Genomic DNA, 26,771 nt, shown 5'->3' with positions numbered 1-26,771 from the left:
ATATGGATGACTGCTTCCAGTGCCAAGAAGATCGGTATCCTAACCAGGAGAGAAACCAGTGCATCAGCAAGAAAGAAAACTTCTTATCTTATGAAGCACCTTTAGGCATCAGTTTGGCTCTTTTGGCTCTGGCTTTTTCTGCAACTACAGCATTGGTGTTTGGAATCTTCATCAAACATCAAAACACTCCCATTGTCAAAGCCAACAACCGGAATCTCACCTACACCCTGCTCATCTCCCTCCTGCTCTGCTTCCTCTGCTCCTTGCTATTCATAGGGCGCCCCCAGTTACTGACCTGCAATCTACGACAAACTGCCTTTGGTATCATCTTCTCAGTGGCTGTTTCTTCTGTTTTGGCTAAAACCCTCACTGTGGTTCTGGCTTTCATGGCCACCAAACCAGGATCCAAGATGAGGAAATGGGTGGGGACAAGATTTTCCACCTCTATTGTTCTTGGTTGTGCTTCTGTTCAGGCAAGTATTTGTATAGTATGGCTCTGTACTGACCCTCCTTTTCCGGATCTGGACATGCACTCTCTGCCTGAAGAAGTCATAGTGGAATGCAATGAAGGCTCAGCCAACATGTTCTACTCTGTTCTTGGTTACATGGGATTGCTGGCTCTTGTCAGCTTCGTTGTGGCTTTCTTTGCTCGGAAGCTGCCGGACACTTTTAATGAAGCCAAATTTATCACTTTCAGCATGTTGGTGTTTTGCAGTGTGTGGCTTTCTTTTGTTCCAACCTACTTAAGCAGCAAAGGGAAATACATAGTGGCTGTAGAGATTTTCTCCATCTTGGCATCCAGTGCTGGGATTTTGGGTTGTATCTTCTCCCCAAAATATTATATCATTGTCCTCAAGCCTGAACTCAACTCAAAAGAGCAGCTAAAAAAGAGAAATAAGTGACAATCTAATTATTAAAATCATTATAGTGGATACCTTTCAAAATGTTTTTTTTTTACTTATTTTTTTATTCATTTTTCATTACCAGACAATGACAGGGAAAAAACAAACAAACAAACAAACAACAACATAACATTCACATATCAAAAACAAACAAGACCATCAACCAAATCACAACCCCCAAACCAACCAACACACAAACATTACACACAATTAACAATTGACTTCCCTCCATCTCGGTTTTGGGTTATATGTATATTAAATTCAATCTGCAGTTTTTCATTATAAAATATCTACGCGTCGCAAGAGTTATATTACACCTACTGTGATTTTTATATCTCTAGAATTTGTTTCTATATATGTTATAAATCTAGACCATTCATCAATAAACTTTCTCCCTTTTTTCTGTCTAATGTTCTGCGTCATTTTTGCCAACTCCATATACTCAAACAATTTGATTTGCCAATCCTTCACGGTCGGGATATTTGGGGTTTTCCAGTTTTGTGCTAATAAAATCCTGGCAGCTACAGTTGCATATTGAAATATTACATAGTCCTCCTTTTTAATCTCCTCTCCTATCATTCCCAAAAGGAAAGCTTCGGTCTTTTTGACAAAGGTGTATTTAAATATTTTCTTTAATTCATTATAAATGGAATCCCAAAATTTCTTAACTTCTTCACATTTCCACCACATGTGATAGAAGCTTCCCTCTTTATATTTACATTTCCAACACCTTCTGTCCCCGTTCTTGTACATTTTTTGCAGTTTCACAGGAGTAATGTACCAACGATACATCATCTTTTCCATATTTTCTCTAAGGGCGGTACAGGCTGTAAATTTCATTCCTTTAGTCCACAACTTTGTCCATTATTCAAAATCCAAATTATATCCAATATCTATGGCCCACTTTACCATAACTTCTTTGACCTCTTCATCCTTGGTGTCCCAATCCAACAGTTGAGTATACATTTTAGATAGCAGTTTAGTTTTACTTTCTATTATTTCTACCTGGAATTTAGATTTTTTCTCATTCATTCCAATCTTTCTGTCTTCCTTCCATAGTGCATTAATTTGGTGGTACTGCAACCAACCTGTCAGTCTACTCTTCAACTCTTCATAGGGTCTAATTTTCCATCCTCTTTCCGATCTTTCCAGTAAATCTTCATAGGTCAGTCTCTCACCTTCTATATTTATTTTTTTAACAGTTAATATATCAATAGGCGATAGCCACCAGGGGGTGTTTTTTTCCAGTAGTCTTTTGTTCTTTTCCCACACCTCTAAAAGTGCTCCTCTGATGATGTGGTTTGAGAAGCCTTTATGCACCTTTTCCTTATTCTGCCAAAGATAAGCATGCCATCCAAATCTTAAATCGAAGCCCTCTAGGTCTAACAGATCTGTGTTTTTTAAGGTGACCCATTCTTTGAGCCAACAAAGGCACGAGGCTTCATAATACAGTCTTAGATTTGGGACCGAGAAACCTCCTCTATCTTTTCTATCCGTTAATAATTTAAATCTAATTCTTGGTCTTTTACCTTGCCATATAAATTTGGATAAGATTTTTTGCCAATTTTTAAATATTGCACTTCCTCTAATCACTGGGACATTTTGGAATAAAAATAAGAGTTTCGGTAGTATGCACATCTTAATCGCAGCCATTCTGCCTGACCAGGAGAGTTTAATCCTGTTCCAAATATCTAGTTCCTTTTGTATTTCCTTCCAGGTATTAGTGTAGTTATCAGCCATTAAATTTATACTTTTCATCGTCAGCCATACTCCTAGATATTTTATCTTTTTTACTTCTTTAATTCCCGATTGATGTTCTAACTGTCTCCTTAGATCTGCTCCCATGTTCTTAACCATCATTTTAGTTTTGTTTCTATTTAACTTAAAGCCCGCCACTTTCCCAAATTCCTCTAGAAGTGTCAGAACTTTGTCCATGCTCTGTATGGGATCCTCAACTGAAATTACCAGGTCGTCTGCGTATGCTTTCAGTTTAAATTCTTTTACCCCAATTCTGATTCCTCTTATCTCTGATGTATCTCTTATCTTGTTTGCAATTACTTCTAATATCATTATAAATTTCAAAATGTTTTAAGGTTTGTTTGTTTGGGAAGGGTTCAGCTTTCATGTTCTCTTGATATAGATGTTGCTTACTGCCAGAATTTTAGTTGTCAAAATATGGAAAACCTTGCAGTACTTGCAACCTGCTCCAGTATGAAAATATGTGTAGCTTAGCACTAGCTGAAAAATTCACCCCTCAATAATATGTTGCCAAAGGCTGTGAAGATTGTGAAAAACTCTGTGCTTTTGGTGGGATTTTATCATGTACAAAACACAAGAAATATAGACTCACAGGTTTCACTCTCCATGGTACAACATGAAATTGGGTCTTCCTAATGCTCTTAAGTACTCAACTTATCTAATTTAAATCTCTTTCCGATATATTTCTTTTATGTATTTTTATACCTTTTTTTAAATTGTATTGCTCTGCTCGATTTATTTCAATTAAATAATATAGAACATGTGATGGTACAGTTGGAAAAGACCCTGAAGGTCATCCAGTCCCAACCCCTGCATTGCAGGAATCTCAGCTAAAACACACATGACAGGTGGACATCTAACCTCTGCTTTAAAACCTCCAAGGAAGATGAGTCAACTACTTCCTGAGGGAATCCTGTTCACTGTCTAACAGCTCTGACTGGCAGAAAGTTTTTTTCTGATGTTTAGTAGCGAAATCTCCTTTCTTGTAACTTGAATCCATTGGTTTGGGTCCTACCCTCCAGAGCAACAGAAAACAAGCTTGCTTCATCTTCCATGTGACAGCCCTTGAGATATTTGAAGATGGCAATTATATACACTAAGGAAATTAAACATATTATGGCTAAATATACACAATCCATTCAACTGTTTCTCCTAAGGCTTGGTTTCCAGACCCTTGATCACCTTGATTGCCCTGCTCTGTACATGCTCCACCTTATCAACAATTGTTCTTCAATTGTGGTGTCCAGAATTGGATACAGTATTCCAGGTGTGATCAGAGCAAGGCATAATAGAGTGGTACTATTACTTCCCTTGATCTGAACCCTATACATTTGTTGATGCAGCCTAGTATAGAATTAGGTCTTTCTATGCTGCTGCATCATACTGTTTGTCAGGAATGAGCAAGCTCCTAGCGAAAGTTTGCAGCTAACTGCAGAAAACAGCCAGAAACAGAGAGGCTGCTTTTATGTTAGTCAGACAGAGGAAATCCGGCAGCTGCATATTCTGGCTCCTCCTGACCTTGACGTGCAAGCTGATAAGACAGGGATGGACAGCAGGCTAGAATGCAGTTAAAGCTCACCGGAAGCACAAACACGCAGGAAACAGTTAAGAGACAGCCTCTCAGAGAATAGGGAAGAGGCAGGAGCTGTCCCTTTCAGTCCAAGGTCTCGGTGAATGGGAGGGTTGCAAGATAGGAAGCAAAACAAAAGACGTAAGAAGTGACAGTTCAGTTGTTTCTGATCAAGCCAGAAGCAGTCTTCAGAAGGGTCATCTTGAATCATGATGCCAGAGGCTTTGTTAGAGCCGCTCCGAGCTATCTGTTTGTTTTTGCAATAAATCCTCCTTTTTAATTGCTTTATAATGGCTATGCCTCTCTAGGGGTTGTCTGCTTTTGGAGCGGGGGCCAGGAAGGAATTTTGCCACTTGACTGATTGGCTGGTGCCATTTGGTTTTTGCCTACCGTGTAGCAAATTGTCACAACTTTGTAAAGTTGGTGGTTAGGCATTGGTTCATTGTTTGGAGGAGGGGAAGTGGTTGGCTGAGCCTGCCCCTCCATTGCTGCTCCTAGGGAATTCTGTTAAAGGAACCCAGGGGCTCGATTTGCTCTCTCAGATCCTGTATCAGGGGTGGGCCATGCCAGACTCCCTGGGAGCATCTGGGGTGAACTAAGAGATGGAAATCCACCTCTGTGCTCTTCCAGTATGTTTTCCCTTACTGACCTCTGGTGGTGTCCAGTTGTCAGTCCTGTTTCTGCCTGAGTGCAGGTTCAGGTAGTCTGAACCAATGCCTAAGCAACCATTCATATACTGTAATCAATAAAGTTGTGGCCAAATTAATGCCCAAAACCTAAACAAATATTCTGGGTCTATTGTGATTTATTTTGGGGGTGGTTCGGGGGTCTTCACACACAAATTCAGGAGTTACTTTATACAACCTAGAGCTCATATCCACCCAGTTGGAGCAGCAAGAGTAGCTGTGCTGCATTGCTGCCCTGCAATACAGGATATTGAAATACTTGTCTGACAGCTTAATTTGCACAAAACCAGTCTAGTTTATAATTTTGTAACATAATCTAGGTGAAGAGTACAGACCACTGAGTGGCACTGAGCCCAAAATTCTCAGAAGCCCCCTTTTTTCTCCCTAAGAAAATAATTTAACTTGGCAGAATTTCCTTCTAATATTTTCCTCCTCCCCTCCTTTCGCTCTCCTTTCACAAAGCAAAACCATTGCTCACAATCTCACAAATAATTCTAGTTCCAGGTCATTGTGGAGAATGTGGCATAATCTCAGCAGGGGGAAAAAACGAAGAAGGACATTGTGGGCATTTAATGTGCTCTAGCTAAATGTTCAGGGGATTGGGGTGCTAATGCTTTTATTAGTTTATTTTGACCAACCATCTTTCCCCAGTAACTTTAAAGCAATACCCAGTCTGCAAGAACATCCTATTTTGTACATTGGTTGTGGTAACCAGTCAACTGAACAAGGACTTGGACAAACAAATGCACTTCCTGTCATGTCAGCATGCAACAATCCAAGCAGTAAAGTAGAGAGGGATTTTGGACTGGACATGGGATTTGGGGTATGAGAATGCCTATCACAATATTGCCATTTGTGTTCTAAGCAAGGGTGCTTTCTGTCTAAGTTTATCATTCAGAGCTCATCACCACTGTGGTGACCACAGTGGGTAGTCTCACTGTGGAGCAGCAGAAAGTTATGTTGACATTTCACAAACATGGTTATGTCAGCTGTTGATACAGTAAATGGGATCCTCCTTAACGTGGGTCCTGGTTGCGCTCGGGCCCTTAAGGCACCCCCACAGGGTGAGTTCTTGTTGGGCATGGCCCAAGCCTTAACAGTTGGGCCCTGAGATCATGCCTGGCTGTTTGGACCAATCTGGATGTATGGCATGATTCCTGGGGCATATAAAAGCAGTAGCATGATGTAATAGGGGATACTTGCTTCGTGCTGCCGAACACCCTCCCTCCCTAATTTTAGGTTGTGCTCTTTGGCCTTGCTTTGGATTAGGTCACCTGTTTTGGAACAGGGGCTGGGTAGGGTTAGGGTTCCACTTGGCAGATTGGCTGTAGCCACTTGGTTTTCACCTATCCCCTTAGCAATCGTCACAACTTTGTAAGGTTTGGCGGTTAGGCATTGGATCAGCAATGTGTGGGGAGGGGAGGTGCAGCCATCACCTGCCCCTCCAGAAATAGGGTATTCCGGTAAAGGAATCTGGGGGTCCTGGATCTTGTCCGAAATCTGCTAGAGAGGCTAGACCCATGCCAGGACAACAGGAACCCCGGGGTGAGTTTCGGTTGATCTTCATCAATGTTGCACCCTGGTTTGGTGTTCACCCTTTCAGACTACCAGCCAGAGAGGCAGGAGTCAGTTAAAGTCTGTTGCCAATGCCTAAGCCAATACCGCTCACTTTTGCTGTAATCAATAAAGTTGTGGCCTAAATTATTGCCCAATAACTTAAACTAAAATTATGTGTCTATGTGAAGTTATTTACAGGGGAACGGCTTGGGGGCCTCTAAACGCAACCCTGTTACTACTGATGGAATGCCAAGCCCCAAAACACTGCAGCAGTTATTATCTCTTCTATAATTATCAAACTTACAGTCATTATTTCAATGGCAAATCCAAAGCTCAGAGTTTCCTCCCAGAGGCATGGGGGGGGGAGGGAAATAAACAAGCAAGTGAGTGAAATAATATAAAGCCCCAATGAGGTAGATACACCCAAGTGTAGGGACTAAGGGCCGGCAGGGCCATGTCATTTCAAACTCTGTCAGTTTCCCCCTTTCACTGTATAGATCAGTCAAGCATTCAGATAATGTTCTTAAAATACAGAAATGAATTAGAAATCCTTTAGATTGTAAATCTAAAAGTGGACACAAGTCTCTTTAACTAGTGCATTGGCTGGCAGTCAGCTAAAATTTAAAGTGCATTCTTTAAAGTAGGATGAATTGAATTTATTGAATAGAGTTTGGATTTGATATCCCGCTTTATCACTACCCGAAGGAGTCTCAAAGCGACTAACATTCTCCTTTCCCTTCCTCCCCCACAACAAACACTCTGTGAGGTGAGTGGGGCTGAGAGACTTCAAAGAAGTGTGACTGGCCCAAGGTCACCCAGCAGCTGCAAGTGGAGGAGCGGAGACGCGAACCTGGTTCCCCAGATTACGAGTCTACCACTCTTAACCACTACACCACACTGGAGAACCATTTGGAAATCAACTATGCAGCTTTGACATCAGAAGGATGGTGACTGTGGTGTTCATGGTTCTTGTGGCGGTGTTTCCTCACGTAGTGTGCAAAGCGCACAATGTTATGTGTGCTGCGAATGATCTTGTTCATGTTCCACATGAGTGGCACCAGCCAGGTGAAATTCTAATTGGTGGGATTGTGTCTTATATCTATTATCTTGTACCCGGCGTTGACTTCCAGAAACCCCCATCTCAGGAGCAGATTGATGTTCCACTGTAAGATATGATTCCACCCCCTAGATTTGAACTTTCTCTATACTTTGGTAATTCCTTCTGTTTTCATGACTGCTGACCCATGAGTGAGTGAGTGAATAAATGTGGGCATATTGGCAAGAAACCATTGTTCATGCAGACAATGAAATGTTCCTAAAGCTTAATTTATAATGAATTAAAAAAGATGTTCAAAATTTCATTTCCCCAAAAGCCTGAAGCATTCCTTTTAGGGATTATTGGGAGTGAGATTCCAAGAGACCTAAAGAAAGTGTTCATGTGTGCCACCACGGCAGCAAGAGGTTTGATCGCTCAGAATTGGAAAGCGAAGATCTTACTGACAAAGAAAGATTGGCTGATTAAATTGATGGAGTACGCTGAGATGGATAAACTGACAGGGCAGATAAGAGATCCAATGAAACACAAATTCAGAAATGATTGGAATATATTTAAACAGTATCTAAAAGACCATTGTGGAGAATTAAAATTTTTGACTGGTTTAGAATAACTCCTGTAAGAAAAATTATTAAAATATAGAGGAAAAGTAGGTTACCAAATATATAGATATGTTATGTTGGGCATTCAACTAAAAATAAATAAATAGAGGACCCAAGTAAGAAGGGGAGGGAAATCAAGTGCAAATGGAGTACAAATGAATTAAATGATTAAGTGCATATGTTTTAGAATCACATGTTTAGTAGAGTGGGGTGGCGCTGTGGGTAAAAGCCTCAGTGCCTAGGGCTTGCCGATCGAAAGGTCGGCGGTTCGAATCCCCGCGGCGGGGTGCGCTCCCATTGCTCGGTCCCAGCGCCTGCCAACCTAGCAGTTCGAAAGCACCCCCGGGTGCAAGTAGATAAATAGGGACCGCTTACTGGCGGGAAGGTAAATGGTGTTTCCGTGTGTACTGCGCTGGCTCGCCAGATGCAGCTTTGTCACGCTGGCCACAGTGTCTCCGGACAGCGCTGGCCCTCGGCGTCTTGAGTGAGATGGGCGCACAACCCCAGAGTCTGTCAAGACTGGCCCGTATGGGCAGGGGTACCTTTACCTTTTACCTTACCTCTGGTTAAGAACTTAATACATTCTGGAGGTCTGTTCTTAACCTGAAACTGTTCTTAACTTGAGGTACCACTTTAGCTAATGGGGCTTCCAGCTGCCACTGCACGATTTCTGTTCTCATCCTGAGGTAAAGTTCTTAACCTGAGGTACTACTTCAGGGTTAGCGGAGTCTGTAACCTAAAGCGTTTGTAACCCGAAGAGTTTGTAAACTGAGGTACAACTGTAACAGGAAAACGGAGACGTTACAAAGTGATTTCATGAATGTTTGTTAAAAGAAACCGATAAAGATGAATTGGAAAAAAGAAAAAAGAAATGTCCCTAAAGCACTATTCACATACTGTATCCCAAAGGCAACAGTACTGTGGAAAAATGTGCTTTACATCACAGGTATATGGGGGACGGTTCCTTATAGTTGGACTTGAAAAGGTGTGGCCAGGTGGGTCATGGGGTGGCATTCTGTCAGGTATGCTTCATTTTGGGAACTGGAAATGGCAGCTCCCAACTTCCTTTATTGCATTTCGTAATTGGTTTGCAGGAGGCTGCCAGCAAAGTGACGCCCAATTGAATGTAAAGGCGTAATTAGGCATTGCAAAAGGAATTACCTTTGCTCAGTTATGTCCCTGTCCCAGGCAACTTAATCTATTTTAAAGCAGAGCAGACCTGTAGATCGGGGGGGGGGGGCACAATTTCATGCACTGTTCAAGTATTTCAGAATTCTACAATGAAACATCATATTCTTCTTGCAGCGTGGTGACAAAATTCTATCAGCACATCCTGGCTTTGGTGTTTGCCGTCCAGGAAATCAGTAAAAACCCCAAGCTTTTGCCAAACATCACTATTGGATTCCATATTTACGACAGCTACTATGATGCAGGGATAACATATCGTACCACGTTGGGCCTGCTCTTCCAGTCACGTAGGTTTGTCCCTAACTACAGATGTGGCAGGCAGGGGAATTTAATGGGAGTCATTGGCGGTCTGGATTCCGATACCTCTTCACACATGTCAGACATCTTAGGCCTGTACAAGATTCCACAGGTAGGAGTCATGGGTTGGGTCTATGGGATCTTCTCTAATCTCATGCATCTGCTCTTCTTTCCTCTCTCCTCTTTCAGATAGCAATTTCAAGATTGAAATTTTTGATTGGGGAAAGATAGGATGAAATACATGGATATGAAATGTCTATTCTGTAGTTTGTGGATACATCCAAAACTCCCTCACTCTAAATTATATGAGGGTTGATAGCATGTAGGCCTTCAAGTCTTTGGACTTCCCATCACAGTGAAGTACAGCTAGCCCATCGTCAGTCAGCCTATCTCTCCTCTGTTCTTTTTTAAATAATACAGTTTTAAAACTATCCAATTCAGAAGCACTTTTGAGATGAGGAAGAAGAAAAAGGGTGTACTGAATTATTATATGGTCTTGTTGAACTTTCACATTTGTAAATTTCAGTTAAAATGTGTTTAATCATGGTTCTGTTAAGAATGTTTTATTGATATGTTAAGTCATTTAAGGATATATTAATGCAGCTGATTTTTTTATTGAGTTTCTGATAATTTTATACATATAAAACAAAACCATTTCAAACATTAAAATACAAGGTTCTTTTGAACCTTCAGACCTCTTTCACTCTCTCCAAGCGTTCCATATTTAGATTTAAGTTTATCCATCTATTATATAACCATAACTACCATAAATAATTCCACATTACAAGTTCCAGATCACAAGATTTTAACTGTGTACAGTGGTCTTTTACATAAATTACAAATTTACTTCAATCTTTAGAAAATACTTGATCTTCCTGGTTTCGGATCTTCCCCATCAGTTTCGCCATTTATGCAAACTCCATCGTTTTCATCTGTCATTCTTCTTTTGTTGGTACTTTTCCTTCTTTCCGATTCTGGGCTAGTAGCATTCTCACTGCCATCGCTGCATACATAAAAAGTCTTTTATCGTCTCTTGGAAAATCTTCACCTATCATACCTAGTCAAAAGGCTTCTGGTTTTTTGACAAATGTATTTTTTTAACTCATTATATATCCCAGAAAGCCTTTACTGATGTACATGACCACCACCTATGTTAAAAAGTTCCCTCTTTCACTTTACATTTCCAACATAATTTTGAACTTGTTTGCTACATTTTCACAATTTTACTCAGTGTTAGATACCAATGATACAGCATTTTCATATATTTTTCTTTCAACGAACAGCATGCAGCAAATCTTTTTTCCTTTTTCCATAACTTTTCCCAGGATGAAAGTTGGATCTTTTCCTCAAACTCTCTAGTCCAATGTATCATCACTCCCTTAACGTCTTCATCTTTTGTATGCCATTCTAAAAGTAGTTTTTACATTTTTGATAACACTTTCACATTATTTTCCAACAGCAGCTGAATATCCATCTTGATGCTATAGCAATTCTACCAATTATTAGGTTAAAAACTTATATGATTATTTTGGAAATCTGACTTTATTTTTTATAATGCTACTCAGTTTTACATGTAAGATACAGTAATATTTTGGTTTTATCTCATTTTTACCTAGGGGTTGTTTTGTGTGGCAATTTATTAAACATTGTTGAATTTTAATTGATTTTATGTAAACTGCTTAGGAAAGCTTTGTTACATAAAGTGGTATAAAATTCTAATTAATAACAATAAAAAAATTGTTCAATATTCTACAATTCTATTATTCTATAGTAAGAGGAAAAGCATTCATCATTTTGCACAACCTAGGGATTACATTTATAAGAATTACTTATGGATGTAATATTTCACATACTTATTCAGATGGAAATCCATATTATTTTAGATTAATGTGATGAATAGTATTACACTTTGAGCAATTTTAAGATGTATTAGGGGAAAGGATTACAAAAAAAATGGCAAAATCTCTTCATTCCACTATGAGAACAAATGAAAAAGGGTGTTTAATTGCACTTGATAATTCTTTGCAGGCTACCTTTGTGATACTTTTCAATCAAAAGGCAGGATAGAAATTAACATTGCAACCCTATTTACTTGGAAATAAACCTCACTGTTAAACAGAGGCTACACTAGTACATGCTTGCAGAGGATTGCAGCTTAAAATCATCATCATCATCATCATCATCATCATCATCATCATCATCATCATCTTTATTGTGGTCCAATGACCCATAACATAGATGCAGATAAAATACAAACTCATATAGACAACCCCCCAGGGAAGGGAGACCGAAGCGTGATTTGTTTAGTCATGGATATGTTGATCTTTGATTCGTATGACTACTGAAAGAAACTTTGCCACGGCCACTGTGATATCATTGGACTAGTCCATCCAGAAGATATTTGATATAGTAGGCTTCAGATTGACCCGGCCGATTTGCTAATAGTGGTTTAATCAATAGTTCTCTCGCTTCATCATATTGTCCGCAATGCAATAAAAAATGCCTCATGCAGTCGACATCCTGAGAGCACACACAGATCCTATTTTGATAAGGGATACCTCTCAGTCTGCTGTTTAACACTTCTGATGGAAATACATTTAATCTGGCTTTGGTGAAAAGACGCCGGTATGTTGGTATAGACAAATTTCTAAGATATGCAGGTGTCTAAAACTCGAACCCATAGTGGATTCCTACTGCTAATTGGCCATAAGTAATAACTCAATAATTCAATAAATATTGCTATCCAAGGCTGGATCTAGACATGTCAAAGAAGTGATTCAGTAAAACGTGTTGCAAGTTCATACAGGGAAATCTGGTAGGGAAAGATGGGACTCCACAGCACAATCTGGTGTCACAGTGTTTTTTTTGCATACACAACGCATATAAAACATTTTTTAAAAAAAAACACCACAACAGCAATCTAGCTGAGTCCCAGGTCTACTTAGTAAGAAACCTTATTATATCAATTGGTCTTAATTGCAGATAAATATATATATAGGATTATAGTCTAAGTATGACCCTTCCTTGAAATATCTCCTTTTTACATTTTTTAGTTTTCATATGGCTCATTCCAACGAGTCGTGAATGAGCAAACTGATCTTCCTTCTTTTTACCGCATGGTCCCTAATGAAGAGCTTCAGTACCAGGGAATTATTCATTTACTTCTGCATTTTGGATGGAAATGGGTTGGAATCATGATTTTGGATGATGACAATGGAGAGCATTTCTTGAAGACTATGGAGCCCATGTTTTCCCAGAGCGGGATCTGTTCAGCTTTCACCAACAGAGCTCCAGATGAAATGCGTTTCCACAACCTTGCTGAAATGAATGATTACATTTTGAATAGCATTAAAGGTTTCAGAAAAACCAAAGCCAATGCAGTGCTTATATATGGTAAAACAGCCATCATTAGGTGGCTGGCAGCCATTCTGTGGTGGAAAAAGTTATTGCCTTTAAGCGATCTTCAGTATGAAGAATATATGATTCCTGGAAAGGTGTGGATTACAACAGCTCAAATTGATTTTGCATTCTTTATATTGCAAAGGACGTGGGATGTTCAAATGTTTCATGGAGCAATTTCATTTACAGTTCACTCAAATGAACATCTTGGCTTCCAAAATTTTATTCAGTTTATAAACCCTTCCAGTTCAACAGAAGATGGCTTTATCAAAGATTTCTGGGAACAAGCATTTGATTGTTTTCTGCAAGATCTTGATGAATCCTGTACTGGAGAAGAGAGATTGGAGAGCCTTCCTGGACCTTTTTTTGAAATGAGCATGACAGGCCACAGCTACAGTATCTATAATTCTGTGTATGCTGTGGCACATGCCTTACATAGAATTTCTACATCTAAATCCAAACACAAAACAATGAAGAATAAAGGTGGACTAGATTTCCTGAATGTGCAACCTTGGCAGGTAATAGCTCGTCACTGTCAAAGGTCTAATATATATTATGTTAGAGGACATTCGGCACAGAAACATGTGTGTATACCTTTAAGAAGTTTCTGGGATTAATTGGCTGCAGGTGACCGTTGCTATAAAGGAAAAAGCTGAGTTTTGTTGCCTGCCTGCAGGAATAACATCCACCAGAGTTTGTGTTTATTTGCTTAGTAATAAAGTCTTCGTTTTAGTTTGGGTTTTTACACCTATGTCTCCTGGAGTCACTCTGTCCTCTGCCACCGGCTGGAAATCCCCCTCCAACAGGTTATGGGCCCAGTCCCCAGTTTTGAGTGGGCAGAGACAGAGCGTGAAAAGAACCCAGAGACTGGAAGCAACTCAGCGTTTCTCAAGCAGCTGGCTGTGTGAAGGCATCGGCAGGGAGTGTCTGTTTGGGACCAGGAGCCGAACATTTCTTCAAGCCACGTGTGAGTAAGAACTGAGTGGAAAGCTGAAAGCTGGGTGGCGCCATGGCTGGACTTGGAGCTGGAGCTCAAGGGGGAGCTTCCTATTTTCCAGTAGAGAAACTGGGAGAGTCCAATTATATGTCATGGAGTTTACAGATGCAGGCATTTTTAAAGAAAGAACAATGTTGGACTGTTATTGTTAACCCTCCTGTAAAAGAGGAGGATGAAGAAGTAGATGAAGCAGACCAAAGGCTGGAGGACAAAGCCTATGCCAATTTAATTTTGAGTTTAGAGAAGTCTCAGTTATCTCATGTGCGAGACCTTGAAACAGCAAGTGAGATTTGGCAAGCACTGAGAGCAATACATATTAGAGACACTGCTGGCAGCAAAATTACTCTAACGAGAGCTCTGTACCGAGCCAGACTAAGTGAGGGTGAATGTGTTTCAACACACCTTCAAAGAATGCGTGATTTATTTTCACAGTTAAATGAACTTGGGGAACATTTTTCTGAACATAGAAAAGTTTATATTGTGCTGTCTTCACTTCCTGAGTCATGGGACAATTTAGTGATGACTCTGGAAGCAATCCCAGAAAGCCAATTAATAATGCATTTCTTAACTGGGCGTTTGCTTGATGAGGAGGAAAGACGCCATGAGAGGAAGGCCACAACCCCTCACCGTAACTCCAGAAATGGGAGGCAGTCCAGTAAAAGATATGCAACTGATGAGGAACAGCATCCTAAAGAGGTTGTAAACCACAGAGAGGAAGCAGCGTTCACAGTTAGAAGATGCTATCGTTGTGGGTCAACCAAGCATTTAGTACGACAGTGCACTGTGTCTGTGGGAGAAAATACAAGACAAGGGCGGCCTGCGTTTGCTGGGAAGCGAGGAGATAGGAAGAGTCGAGTCCAGTATGTTTCTGCAGCAGTTCGAGGCACCAGTCACGACGATGGACAAGACTGGATTTTAGACTCAGGAGCGACAAACATTTTTGTTAAGTCTGCACAAACCCTTGTAGAAAAGCAGCCTTGTAAATCTGTAAATGTAGTACTAGCTGATGGAACAGTGCATGAGTCAGCTGGAAAGGGTAGTGTGAATATCAACTGTTTAAGTACCAAGTTTACCAATGTTTTATGTGTACCAAGTTTAGAAAATAATTTGCTTTCAGTAACAAGTCTTGTTAAGCAGGGATTTAAAGTAACCTTTTCTGGTTCAGGCTGTAGAATAGAGAAAGCTGGAAAAGTGGTTACAGCGTCACTACAAAATGGTTTGTTTGTTTTGAAAGACCAGCTAGTAAGTGAGTCTGGGGCATGTGTTAAAGCCTGTAATAGAGCCTTGCATGATGAGTGCCAGCATCTGTGGCATCGTCGTTTGGGGCATGCCAATTTCCGCAGTATTGCAAAAATGCCAGAATTAAGCAAGGGAATTAAAATGAAAAAATTTTCAGTTTTTCTAGACTGCAATACCTGCAAGGAGTCTAAAAGTAAGCGAGGGTCTTATCCTGAAAGTACTAGAATTAGCAAGAGGCCATTTGCTTTAGTACATTCAGACCTTTGTGGGCCATTTGCAGAGTCTGAAGGAGGAGCAAAGTTTTTTTTGGTTCTTGTGGATGATTATAGCCGGTATACTTGGGTATATTTGTTAAAACACAAAAGTGAAACTGGTCAACTGATTAAGAATTGGGTCAACTATATAGAAAGGCAGTTTCCCTACAAAGTTACCCAGTTGCAAAGTGACCGTGGAGGCGAGTTTATGTCTGAAGCCCTCCAAGTTTGGTTGAAAAAACGTGGTATTAGTCACCGTAAATCGTGTCCTTTTTCGCCTGAAGAAAATTCAGTTGCAGAACGCAAGATAAGATCTTTACAAACAATGCTAGATTCAATGCTATGTGATTCTGGCCTATCCAGGAAGTATTGGGGAGAAGGAATTCTGTGTGCTAACTACATACAGAACAGATTGTTTCATTCTACCATAAACAACACCCCTCATTTTTTGCTTTATGGAAAAAAACCCTTTTTGGACCATGTTAAAACTTTTGGTTGCTGGGCTTGGGTTCACATCCCAAAAGGACAGAGAAGGAAAGGAGAGCCCAAGGCAAAGAAACTTAGGTTTGTTGGCTATCAAACTTGGTCAAAGGGGTATCGTTTTGCACTAGGGCGTGGCAGAGTTGTAATATCAAGACATGCAGAGTTTTGTGAGCAAGATGGTTGGGTTCGTTTACATGGAAATTCAGAAGTTGTGTTATCTTCTGATGATACAGATAAATTTGTGAAATCTGAGGAAGAAAAGCCACAAATTAAAGAAAGTTCTGAAAGTGATAGTGATGAGGATTCAGGGGATGAGGATCCCAGTACACAATCTCCTAAAGCTGAACCAATTTCTCCTGAGCAGGATAAATCAGAAGGGGAAGATAGTTCAGAGGGGGAGAGTGTTCAAGTTAGAAGGTCACAAAGAAACAATAAGGGGGTACCTCCAGAAAGGTTTACTATACAAGAAGCTAAAACTGTTGATGTGAAAAAGGAACCTCGTGATTATGAGGAAGTTTTAAAGTTACCACACCAGGAAATAGTAAGGTGGAAAAATGCAATGAAAGCAGAAATGAAATCTTTAGCAGAACACAATGTCTTTACCATTGAGCCATTGCCAGAAGGAAAAAAGGCAGTGGGCTGTAGATGGGTGTATAAAATAAAACACTTGGCAGATGGTGATGTTAAGTACAAAGCCAGACTGGTAGCACAAGGCTTTACTCAAAGAAAAGGTGAAAGCTTTGATGAAACCTTTTCTCCTACTGCAAGGAGTGAAAGTGTACGCTTATTGCTAGCTCTTGCAGCACAACGTGGGTTTAAGGTAAACCATTTTGATATTGAAACAGCTTATCTTAACGCAAATCTGCAAGAAGAAATTTTTATGAATCAAGCGCCAGGTTTTGAGGCAGGAGAACAGAATTCTGTATATAGGCTGAACAAAGCAATTTATGGGCTCAAACAGTCAGCTAGAAATTGGAGCGAGTGTCTTGATAATGCTTTAAAAAATCTTGGCTTTAAAAGAAGCTTAGCTGATAACTGCTTGTACACTAAAGGAAAGGGTGATAAACAAGAATTGTGTTTGTGTTATGTTGATGATTTGCTTTACTCTACAAAAGGTGACAAGCAAGTGGAAAAATTTGCAGAACAACTAAGAAAGGAATTTAAAGTAAGAGATTTGGGTCCAGTAAAAAATTATCTCGGTTTAGAAATTCAAAAAACATGCACGACTGGTAGCAAAGTTGGGAGTTGCTGTGTGTGATATGTAAATATGTTCTGTTCTGTTTAAAATACTATTGTTTCTGTTTGAATGAGAGGGGGTGTTAGAGGACATTCGGCACAGAAACATGTGTGTATACCTTTAAGAAGTTTCTGGGATTAATTGGCTGCAGGTGACCGTTGCTATAAAGGAAAAAGCTGAGTTTTGTTGCCTGCCTGCAGGAATAACATCCACCAGAGTTTGTGTTTATTTGCTTAGTAATAAAGTCTTCGTTTTAGTTTGGGTTTTTACACCTATGTCTCCTGGAGTCACTCTGTCCTCTGCCACCGGCTGGAAATCCCCCTCCAACATATTACAGATGTGTGATGTTCAATTGCCATTATGCCTGACAGAAAATGGAGACTCCTCCCTCTTCTTGTGAATCTTTTCAATTCTTTTCACTGCAAAGCAAGATGGCCTCATTCCAGTGTATTTTGACATAGGAATTCTCCTTAAGTGACACAATCTTCTTTAATTCTATAAGATATGATAGTGCACTCTTACTAATATTGTAAATATTTATCCAAAAGTGTCATATAATTGTTGACAATGTTCAGATGGAAATTAGATATGTTTAAAGAATGTTGGATATCCTTTATGCTACAAATGAAGCTATGAAATCCAATTATCACCACTAATAAGGTCGGGGCATGTATAAAGTACCATCTACAAATATCTGTGAAAGGGAAAGCAACCCATTTGTGATTATTCAGATTATTCAGAAACACTGAACTTCATTCATTGACTATTTGAATCAAAATAGTCTTGAACAATTGATATTCTGCAAATGTATTAAAATGAATTTAATTGTATGGCACCTGATAGACATATCCAAGTTCTATGTTTTATCTGTCAACTTGGTTCTACCATATACAATCTACTCAGTATAAGCCGTACTATTTTATAAAGATGGAATCATTTTTTCCCCCTTCACATAACGTTTATAGTGTCTGGAAATTGCTTTCTTAATGTAAAATCTATAGAAAAAGTATATTCTCAGTGAGAATATTTCAATATTTTAAATGCGATTCTATTCTCTTTCTCCCTGTAGCTCCATTCATGGCTTCAGAGTATCTCATTCAACAACAGTGCTGCAGATGAAATCATGTTTAACAAAGATGGAGAATTATCATCTGGGTTCGATATTACAAGCTTGGCCACTTTCCCAAATAACTCCTATGCCAGAGTCAAAGTGGGAAGACTAGATCCTCAAGATCTTAAAAGAGCTGTATTATCCATTAATGAAGAGAAAATTGAATGGCACAGAGATTTGACTCAGGTGAACGGGATTTACGATTATCTAATTTGTGGTTAGTCAGTACAGTGGTACCTCGGTTTAAGAACAGCCCTGTTTATGAACTATTCGGTTTGCGAACTCCGCAAAACTGGAAGTAGTGTCCTGGTTTGCGAACTTTACCTCCGTCTAAGAATGGAAGCCGAATGGTGGAAGGGCACCATTCCCTCATTAGGGAAAGCGCACCTCGGTTTAAGAACAGTTTCGGTTTAAGAACAGACTTCCGGAATGGATTAAGTTTGTAAACTGAGATACCACTGTATATTTAAGGCAACCAATGGAGAGACTCTTCATGCAATGTGTCATTGATTCTTACTGGAAGCTGAAAAGGCAGAGGTGTTATGTATTCCAGGTTGAGTTCTAGAAATGGGAAGATAGCCTCTTTTTTGATAGGCTTGCGCTCCCCTGGAAGGAGCAGGTTTGTAGATTGTGGGTAGCCCCAGATACAACATTGTCAGTTGTGGCCCTAGTGGCCTTAGTGCATAGGAGTGCCTATTTCTAGTTTCATCTGGTTCACCAGCTAAGGCCCCTTTGGGATAGAGATGACTTGGCCATGGTATTTCATGACCTGCTGATTTCCATATGGAATCATTGCAGTGCATTCTACGTGCAGCTGCCCTTGAAGATGACTTGGAAACTTCATCTGGTATAAAAGGCAGTAGCCGGGTCATTTTTTTTCAGAACGCACCCTATCTATGTGGCTGAAATCAGTTTTAAATTGTTGTAATCTACCCTGCTTACTAAGAAAAGGGATAATGCCCATTATGCTGTGCTTGGGTTTTTTTATCTCTACAGTTGTTTAGCTAAATCAGGCATCCCCAACCTGCGGCCCTCCAGATGTTTTGGTCTAAACTCCCATGATCCCTAGCTAACAGGACCAATGGTCAGGGAAGATGGGAATTGTAGTCCAAAACATCTGGAGGGCCGCTGTTTGGGGATGGTGGGGGTGGTGGATAATTCTCACCACACATAGAAAATTCACACACACAATCACATATACAAAGCATAATATTAAATTATACATTGACTTCCCTCCCCCCCCCTTCCATGGTTCCTTCTGATTACCCCTTTTTCCTTTTGTCTCAGCATAATTTTTACTGCTGAATTTACTCTAATCCTGCTAATGTTTTAACTTGTTTACAATGGTTCTTCAAATATTCTCTACACATTTCAAATCTCCCTGAAATACCCTTTCCTCTTGATCTCTTATTCTGCTAGTTAGGCATGCCAATTCTGCATATTCCATCATTTTTGTCTGCCACTCCTCCTTCATTGGCACTGCTCCCTCCATTTCTGGAGATATACCATTTGGGCTGTTGCAGTTGCATAGAGAAACAGATTCCTTTGATCTCTGGGGACATCTGACTCATTTATTCCTAAAAGAAAGCCTTCTGGTCTTTTTATAAAAGACCTTTGAAATATTTTATTATTATAATTTCATTATTTACATCCCTTCACCTCCAACCGAATACTCCAGTGCCTAACCGCCAAACCTTACAAAGTTGTGACGATTTGCTACAAGGTAGGTGAAAAACCAAGTGGCTGGTGCCAGTTTTCCAAGTGGAAGAAAATCCTACCAGGCCCCTTCAACAAAGGATTAAGAGCCTAACTATAGGGAGGGAGGGAGGGATGGAGAACTGTGTGAGCGTGAACCAAAAGGGGCCAAGTTCCCACCGTGAGCAGCTTAAATGGCATAAGCCAAGCCCCCCCCCCAGCCAACCAGATTGGTCGGCCCAAGGAGTGAAGCAGCCAGGGACTCCCTGTGATGCAGGGGCCAGCCCTGCCCCCCCACGGGGCGGGCTCATGACCAGTCCGCAACTTCATTTCCCTGGGGAAGGGAAATGGCTTTATTGGACATTGTGGATTGGATATCATTGTTGGATATCATCAGACGTGTAATAGTTGATAATATCTAAATCAACATTTCTGAAACATTTTCTGAATGCTAATTTCCTCCTTTGTTTAAAACCAGGTGCCTCCCTTCTCCTTATGTAATGAGAACTGCCTGCCTGGTTACAGCAGGAAAGTGATCGAGGGGGAGAAATTTTGCTGCTACATTTGCGCTCCATGTCCAGAAGGGATGTTCTCAAACAAGAAAGGTAGGTTAGACATTGTAAAGACACATGGATATAATGAAATGACAGCTGAATCTGTGATTATTGATGACAGAATGTCTATCCCGTATCGTTATTAATGCCTACAATTGTTCCTCCACATACCCACACCAAAGTTACTGACAAGGCTTAGATAGACTGTGGCTTTCTCCCTCTGCAGGAATTGTCTGCCTCCAAAGACAAATGGAATCCAGTCAATCCCATAATTGGGGAATTGCTGGTGCTGCTGTTGAGCGTGTCCTCCCCTGGATGATAGAGTTCAGTTACGTGCCCCATTCACCAGAGTAGTTAAGGGCAATGCTACAAAAACAGAGTTTCACTAAATGCAGGTGGTTCAAGGGAAGAGAAATTTAGGGCTTAACTGCGAGTGATTGCCTGCTTGAGCCAAATGTATTGGTTAAAGTTTTGTGACGAAAGGCTCATTCTAGGCCAATTCAGATAGGTCAAGACTGTAGGTCTCGCAAAGAAGAGAGTTTCCTTTTATAGAGATTCAGTGATACACTGTAGTGGCAATGAACATGAAGCTTTATTAAAGATACAGAAACAAAACTATAGCAAAGATATGACACACTTGTTCTCTGATTACATTTAGAAATGAAAACCATCCCCGTGGGTAAATCTGTGTAGAGGAACTCCATACTATGTGTGATAGGTGTCTTTATTCTGATTCCATCCCGAAGCTGCAGCCCAAGCCTTATATAGCTATTATCTTTAATAGCTCTATATAGCTATTAGCCACTGCCATATAGCATGGCTTCTGTTCATCTATATTCACAAAACAATGGTATGGAAAGCCACCGAGAGATCAAGTTAGAGAAGCAGGGTCACCTTTCCCTGTCTCTCTCCTGATAAAGGTCATTCATCATAAACATATCATTTCTAGCAATATTACCATGCAAAGAAGCCTGTAAGTGTGATAAGTGTGAGAAGATGTGAAAGAATTAATAATATATTTTTGAAGAACAAAACGACATAGAGCAAGAAGTACAACCAAGATTTTGGACAATTTCCCTGGATGTCCTGCCAACCACTATTGTATTTCGCATTTCATTTCAACCCATCCCTAAAATAATTAATTGTTCTTGGTAGATCATGTGATTTTTCAAATAGAAGGCAATATTTATAATACCTCAAAACCCTTACATAAGCATATTAGGTTAGGAGGATAGAATGGACGGTAGCCCCATGTTCAGAGTTTTGGTAATAATTACTAATAACTACTTATTAAGATGAATTCCAGGAAAGATGCTCATTGTTCTTGAAAATAGAAGAGTGTTTAAGAAGCATATGTTCTTCTTTTAGACATGGATTATTGTATCAATTGCCCAGGAGATCACATTCCAAACAAGGGACAAGATAAATGCATCCCCAAGACGCACAACTTCCTCACTTTTGATGAACCTTTGGGCATTACTCTAGTTTCTTTGGCTATTCTTTCTTCTCTGATGACAGCTATGGTACTTGGAATCTTCATTAAGCAAAGGGACACTCCCATCGTCAAAGCCAACAACCGGAGCCTCACCTACTTTCTTCTCATTTCTCTCCTTCTTTGTTTCCTCTCTGCTTTGCTCTTCATTGGAAAGCCTCAGAAGGGGACCTGTCTCCTGCGACAAACAGCTTTTGGCATCATCTTTTCCATTGCTATTTCTTCTGTTTTGGCCAAAACCATTACAGTGATTGTGGCTTTTATGGCCTCCCAGCCAGGAAACATTTTCCGGAAATGGGTGGGGAAAAGATTGGCATATTCTCTTGTCTTGGCTTGCTCTCTCCCTCAGTTTGTCATTTGTGTTATTTGGTTGTGTACCTTCCCCCCATTCCCAGATTTGGACATGAACTCACTAACTGGAGAAATCATTGTGGAATGTAATGAAGGGTCACTTTTCATGTTCTACTGTGTCCTGGGGTACATGGGAATTATGGCAACCATCAGCTTCACCATGGCTTTCCTGGCAAGGAGGTTGCCAGACAGTTTTAATGAAGCCAAGTTCATCACCTTCAGCATGTTGGTTTTTTGCAGTGTTTGGCTGTCCTTTGTGCCAACCTACTTGAGCACAAAAGGAAAATACATGGTGGCTGTTGAGATCTTCTCCATCTTGGCTTCTAGTGCTGGGTTACTAGGTTGCATATTTTCCCCCAAATGTTATATTATTATATTGAGGCCAGAACTGAACAAAAAGGAACAGCTAATTAGAAGGAAGCAATAAAAATAAAATAGGTTCTATCCAGAGCTAGTCCTAATCAGAGTAATTGGTTTGATGCAATCTGCTATATATTAGTTTGATACAGTCTGCTATATATTTTGTTCCTGCTCAGGAGCAAACGCCTCTTCTCCTTATGTTTGTTGAACAGACTAAAAGGTTACAGGCCCTCCTTTGAAAAAGCAGATTTTCGCATTATTGTCTTCACTGCTGTCTCTTTTGTTTTGTGCAATGCCTTTATGATTGCTTTCACAATCTATAACCAATAAAGACGGGCTCAATTTCTTTTATTGTCATAATACTTTTTCCCATCCAATATTTGTGCTGTTAAGTTAAACACATTGCCCTCATTGCTCAATTTGGATTTGCAGTCATTATCTAGGAGAAACATGGGGAACTTGGCTGCTCTCTAGATATTGTTGGACTCCCATCAGGCTTAGCCAACATAACCAAAATTCAAAGATGATGGAAGTGGGAATTTAATAACATCTGAAGGATCACTGGGTCTCAGTTTCTGCATGTTGGTCTTTTTCTGTGTTTGTGACAATCGTGCTCCAGAGAAAATGCGTACATAGTGGCCATGGAGATCTTCATCTTTGCCTCCAGTGCTTGCTTTCTGGATTACAACTTTTCATCCAAATGCTTTCTTGTTGTGCTGAGGTATGATCTGAATAAAATGCACCAACTAATAAGGGGGGGGGGATAAAATATTAAATTATCAATCCTATTTGTTTTGCCACCTTTTTGTGTTTCCTCTGAAGTGAATGTTGGTAGCTTTAGCACTGTGGAAAGTGTGGCCTTTGGTAAAGATCTCACCTAGCTCCTCTCAGATCCCAATCAAATAAAATTCTTTGGAATGATTGCCTACTTACTTAATAACTAATTTAGGCTCAATCTCTATTCATTTTTACATGGTCTAGAGATGATTGAAAGATTTGTTGCTGTTGTTTTAAGTTTTGTTTTTTTAAAAGACCAATTATGTAGAGGTTGTAGCATATTTTCCATAAATGTATGTAATGGCATCTATGTGCAATCTAGGCACAGATAAAAACAGATACTAGGGGATGCCCCTGGAAGACCCCATAAAATTTACAGAGGTATATACCAGCTGCTTAACCCAAACAGAAGAAAACCTAAACTTCTCCCATTCCCGTCTTTGGGGCCATCTTCTTGCCTTGCTAATAGAAACAACAAAACTAACCAATGAACTTTCACCACAAGATTCAGCCATGCTATAAATTCACCTTTATGCAATTAAGGAATAAATATTGTAGCCCCTCAATTCCCTATGTGTGGACAGTGACACTTGTAGAACACATACAGGGCAGCTGAGTCTCTACACTGAGACACTTTCCCCCTCAAAATATCTTGTGCGCATTTGGGAAATATTCAAATAACAATGTGTCATTGAACAGCAGTCTAATGAGGGATAAACAAAGGTTTCAACAGACATGACAACATTCTTATCCCTTTAGAGAGTAGCAGATTATCTTGAGGGACAGCAAATAAAGATTTTTAAAAAGTAGTTCTCTTGGCTTTCATATCTATGACAGCTACTATGTTGCAATGAGCTTTGAAATAAGGTGACGTATTTCAAATTGGTTTTCATCAGCAGTTCTGGTTCTCATGAAACCTCAGAGAGCCCAGAATCATTGCAGAAATGGTTATCCTTCCCCTACAATTATCCATACTATTATGATTGAATCACCTGGACAAACCCCCAATGGCTTCCCTGATTGCAACAGGAAAAAACAAGTATTACATGTTCATAAATACCACAGTGTTCTATTGGCAGCTAAGATTATCTAAAAGCAGGCAGGGCTCTGTCATTCTCTGTATTTCTCCCTTTTTCTATGTATAAGTCAGGCTTCAAATGAGTATCACCTTTCATCTAGCATTCAAGGCAAAATTTTATAGCACAGCTGAGGCTAAGAGAAAGGTGTATAAGAACTGTTTTGGTGGAATCGCATTAAATCTGCACCATTTTGCTTAAACAGATTTGCTCTTGCAGATAGCGACAGCATAGAGGGACCAGGAAAAATGCATATTTAGAGGGGAAATTTGCCATCAGGAAATTGAGGTGCTGCAATGTTGTTGATACTGCTGCTCTTCTTGCTTCCTCACCTGGTGTGCACAGTGCACCCTATGAATTGTCCCCTGACAGACCCCCTCTCAATCCCCCATGAGTGGTACCAGCCAAACGAGTTTGTAATTGGTATGATCGTATCTCAGATGCATTACATTTTCCCCAATATTTTATTTGACAGAGACCCTTCATTGGAGCTGGTTAACTTTCCAATGTAAGAATCCATTTTAATTTTAAATGCATTCCCATGAAAGCTGCTTGCTTTACTTTGTTTGTCTGTTTGCTTTAGACAGAGAGATCCTATATGCATATAAGTTGGCAAACTGCTTTGAGTTTTGGGGAGGGAGAATCTCATATATGAATGGATGGATGTGAATATTGTTTGAAATGAAAGGCAAAATGCACATATTGACTCAATCATGTTTTGTGGTCTGATTGCACTCTAGTTACATTGCTGGTCTATACATATTTTCATCATTTTCATATGGAAATGGGTTAAGGAAGGTGTAGGTTGCAGTTATCCATTTTATTTCTCAGATTTAACATGCTGGTCCGTGTGGAAATCAGGTAACATTGGATTCTACTAAGTCATGCCTTCAGTTTTAAAATCAAATGTAATTGTTTTCTTTGTTGCATTTCATACTTTTTTCTGCATAAGCTAGCTATTACCTATAAATTTCCTCTTGAATATTTATTTGTTTGTTTGATATATTTCTGGCAAAATCATCAGTACCTGAAAAAGAGTTAAACAGATCTGCAGTCATTCAGGAAGTAATGTGCTATTGAATGGGCTTCTTAGTTCAAGTTATTTGAACATATAGCATTGTATTTACTCATAACTTAGATATTAATGTATTCCCCCGCCCCCGGCCAACATTGGCTTTTGCCTCTGTCAGTCATTTTGTCTCACTTTGAGTTTTGTTCTCTTTGTGTTTTTTATGTTATTAATCAGTTTAATCCCCTGACAAGTGCATAGGTTTATCTGCCTTGGTGACAAAATCCCTTAGCATTAATATCCCAACATTGTTGCTTATTCTGTGGGTCCAATGCCCAACATAGTATTTTTCTCTGTTTTGTGACAACACCAGCAACCTCTTGAACTAGTTGCTTTATTTGCAGTGTATGTATAAAGTTCTACCAGCATATCATGGCCTCAGTGTTTGCCATTAATGAGATCATGGGAAATCCAAAACTCTTGCCCAATGTCACTCTTGGGTTTCACATCTACGACAGCTGCTCCAATTCAAGGATAACGTACCGTACTACTCTGGACATGGTCTGCAAATCACATAGTTTTTTCCCTAACTATCAATGTGGCATCCCCAAAAATCTAATAGGAGTCATTGGAGGACTTGAATCTGACACCTCCACACGAATGGCAGACATCTTAGGTCTTTACAAGATCCCACAGGTAGGATATGCTGGTGTTCGTTATGGAAAATTTCCATAACCAACATATAATTTACTGCTGCTTGCTCATTCTGCTTTCCTTCTGCAATTTAATAATTTTTAAAGAGGGTGAAGGATAACAACAACAAATATGTGAATCTGCACCAGGGTAATATTGGGGTTTCCAAAGCCATAAAGCACCATCTGGAACTCCCTCTTTGGAGAAGCTAGAATGTGTCCCTCCTTATTGTCCTTCTGCCAGCAGTTGAAGACAGGTTTGGGGAACTGACTGCTTTTAATGAAAGAGCTTGTGTTGTGCTGTTTTTGTTGTAATTATTTATATGTCTTAAACTGATTATATGTATGGTTTTTATTCTATTAATGTTACATTGTTTTTAATGACCCCCCCTCCCCCGTGTTTGTAGTCATTCTTGTTTTTATCTGTAAGC

The 26,771-nt window shown here is 39.8% G+C and overlaps 3 protein-coding genes across 3 annotated transcripts; all 3 read left to right on the top strand.

Moving 5' to 3' along the window:
* LOC144325292 (vomeronasal type-2 receptor 26-like) lies at window positions 1-902 on the top strand. Its single transcript, XM_077918052.1, has one exon. The coding sequence runs from the start codon at window positions 3-5 to the stop codon at window positions 900-902; it is 900 nt and encodes a 299-aa protein (XP_077774178.1). The 5' UTR covers window positions 1-2.
* An 11,828-nt stretch (window positions 903-12,730) lies between these two features.
* Window positions 12,731-22,853, top strand: LOC114583414 (vomeronasal type-2 receptor 26-like). Its single transcript, XM_077916940.1, has 4 exons — window positions 12,731-13,531; window positions 18,293-18,520; window positions 20,508-20,634; window positions 21,952-22,853. The coding sequence occupies exons 1-4, from the start codon at window positions 12,731-12,733 to the stop codon at window positions 22,851-22,853; spliced, it is 2,058 nt and encodes a 685-aa protein (XP_077773066.1).
* A 2,082-nt stretch (window positions 22,854-24,935) lies between these two features.
* Window positions 24,936-26,383, top strand: LOC144325291 (vomeronasal type-2 receptor 26-like). The gene is made up of 2 exons (XM_077918051.1): window positions 24,936-25,147; window positions 26,053-26,383. Exons 1-2 carry the CDS (start codon window positions 24,936-24,938, stop codon window positions 26,381-26,383), a joined length of 543 nt encoding a protein of 180 aa, XP_077774177.1.
* Window positions 26,384-26,771: the final 388 nt, after the last annotated feature.

The sequence above is a fragment of the Podarcis muralis genome, chromosome 13 (assembly GCF_964188315.1).
Source record: "Podarcis muralis chromosome 13, rPodMur119.hap1.1, whole genome shotgun sequence".
In the NCBI taxonomy this organism is placed as follows: domain Eukaryota; kingdom Metazoa; phylum Chordata; class Lepidosauria; order Squamata; family Lacertidae; genus Podarcis; species Podarcis muralis.
This window is presented reverse-complemented; position numbering and strand designations above follow the sequence as displayed.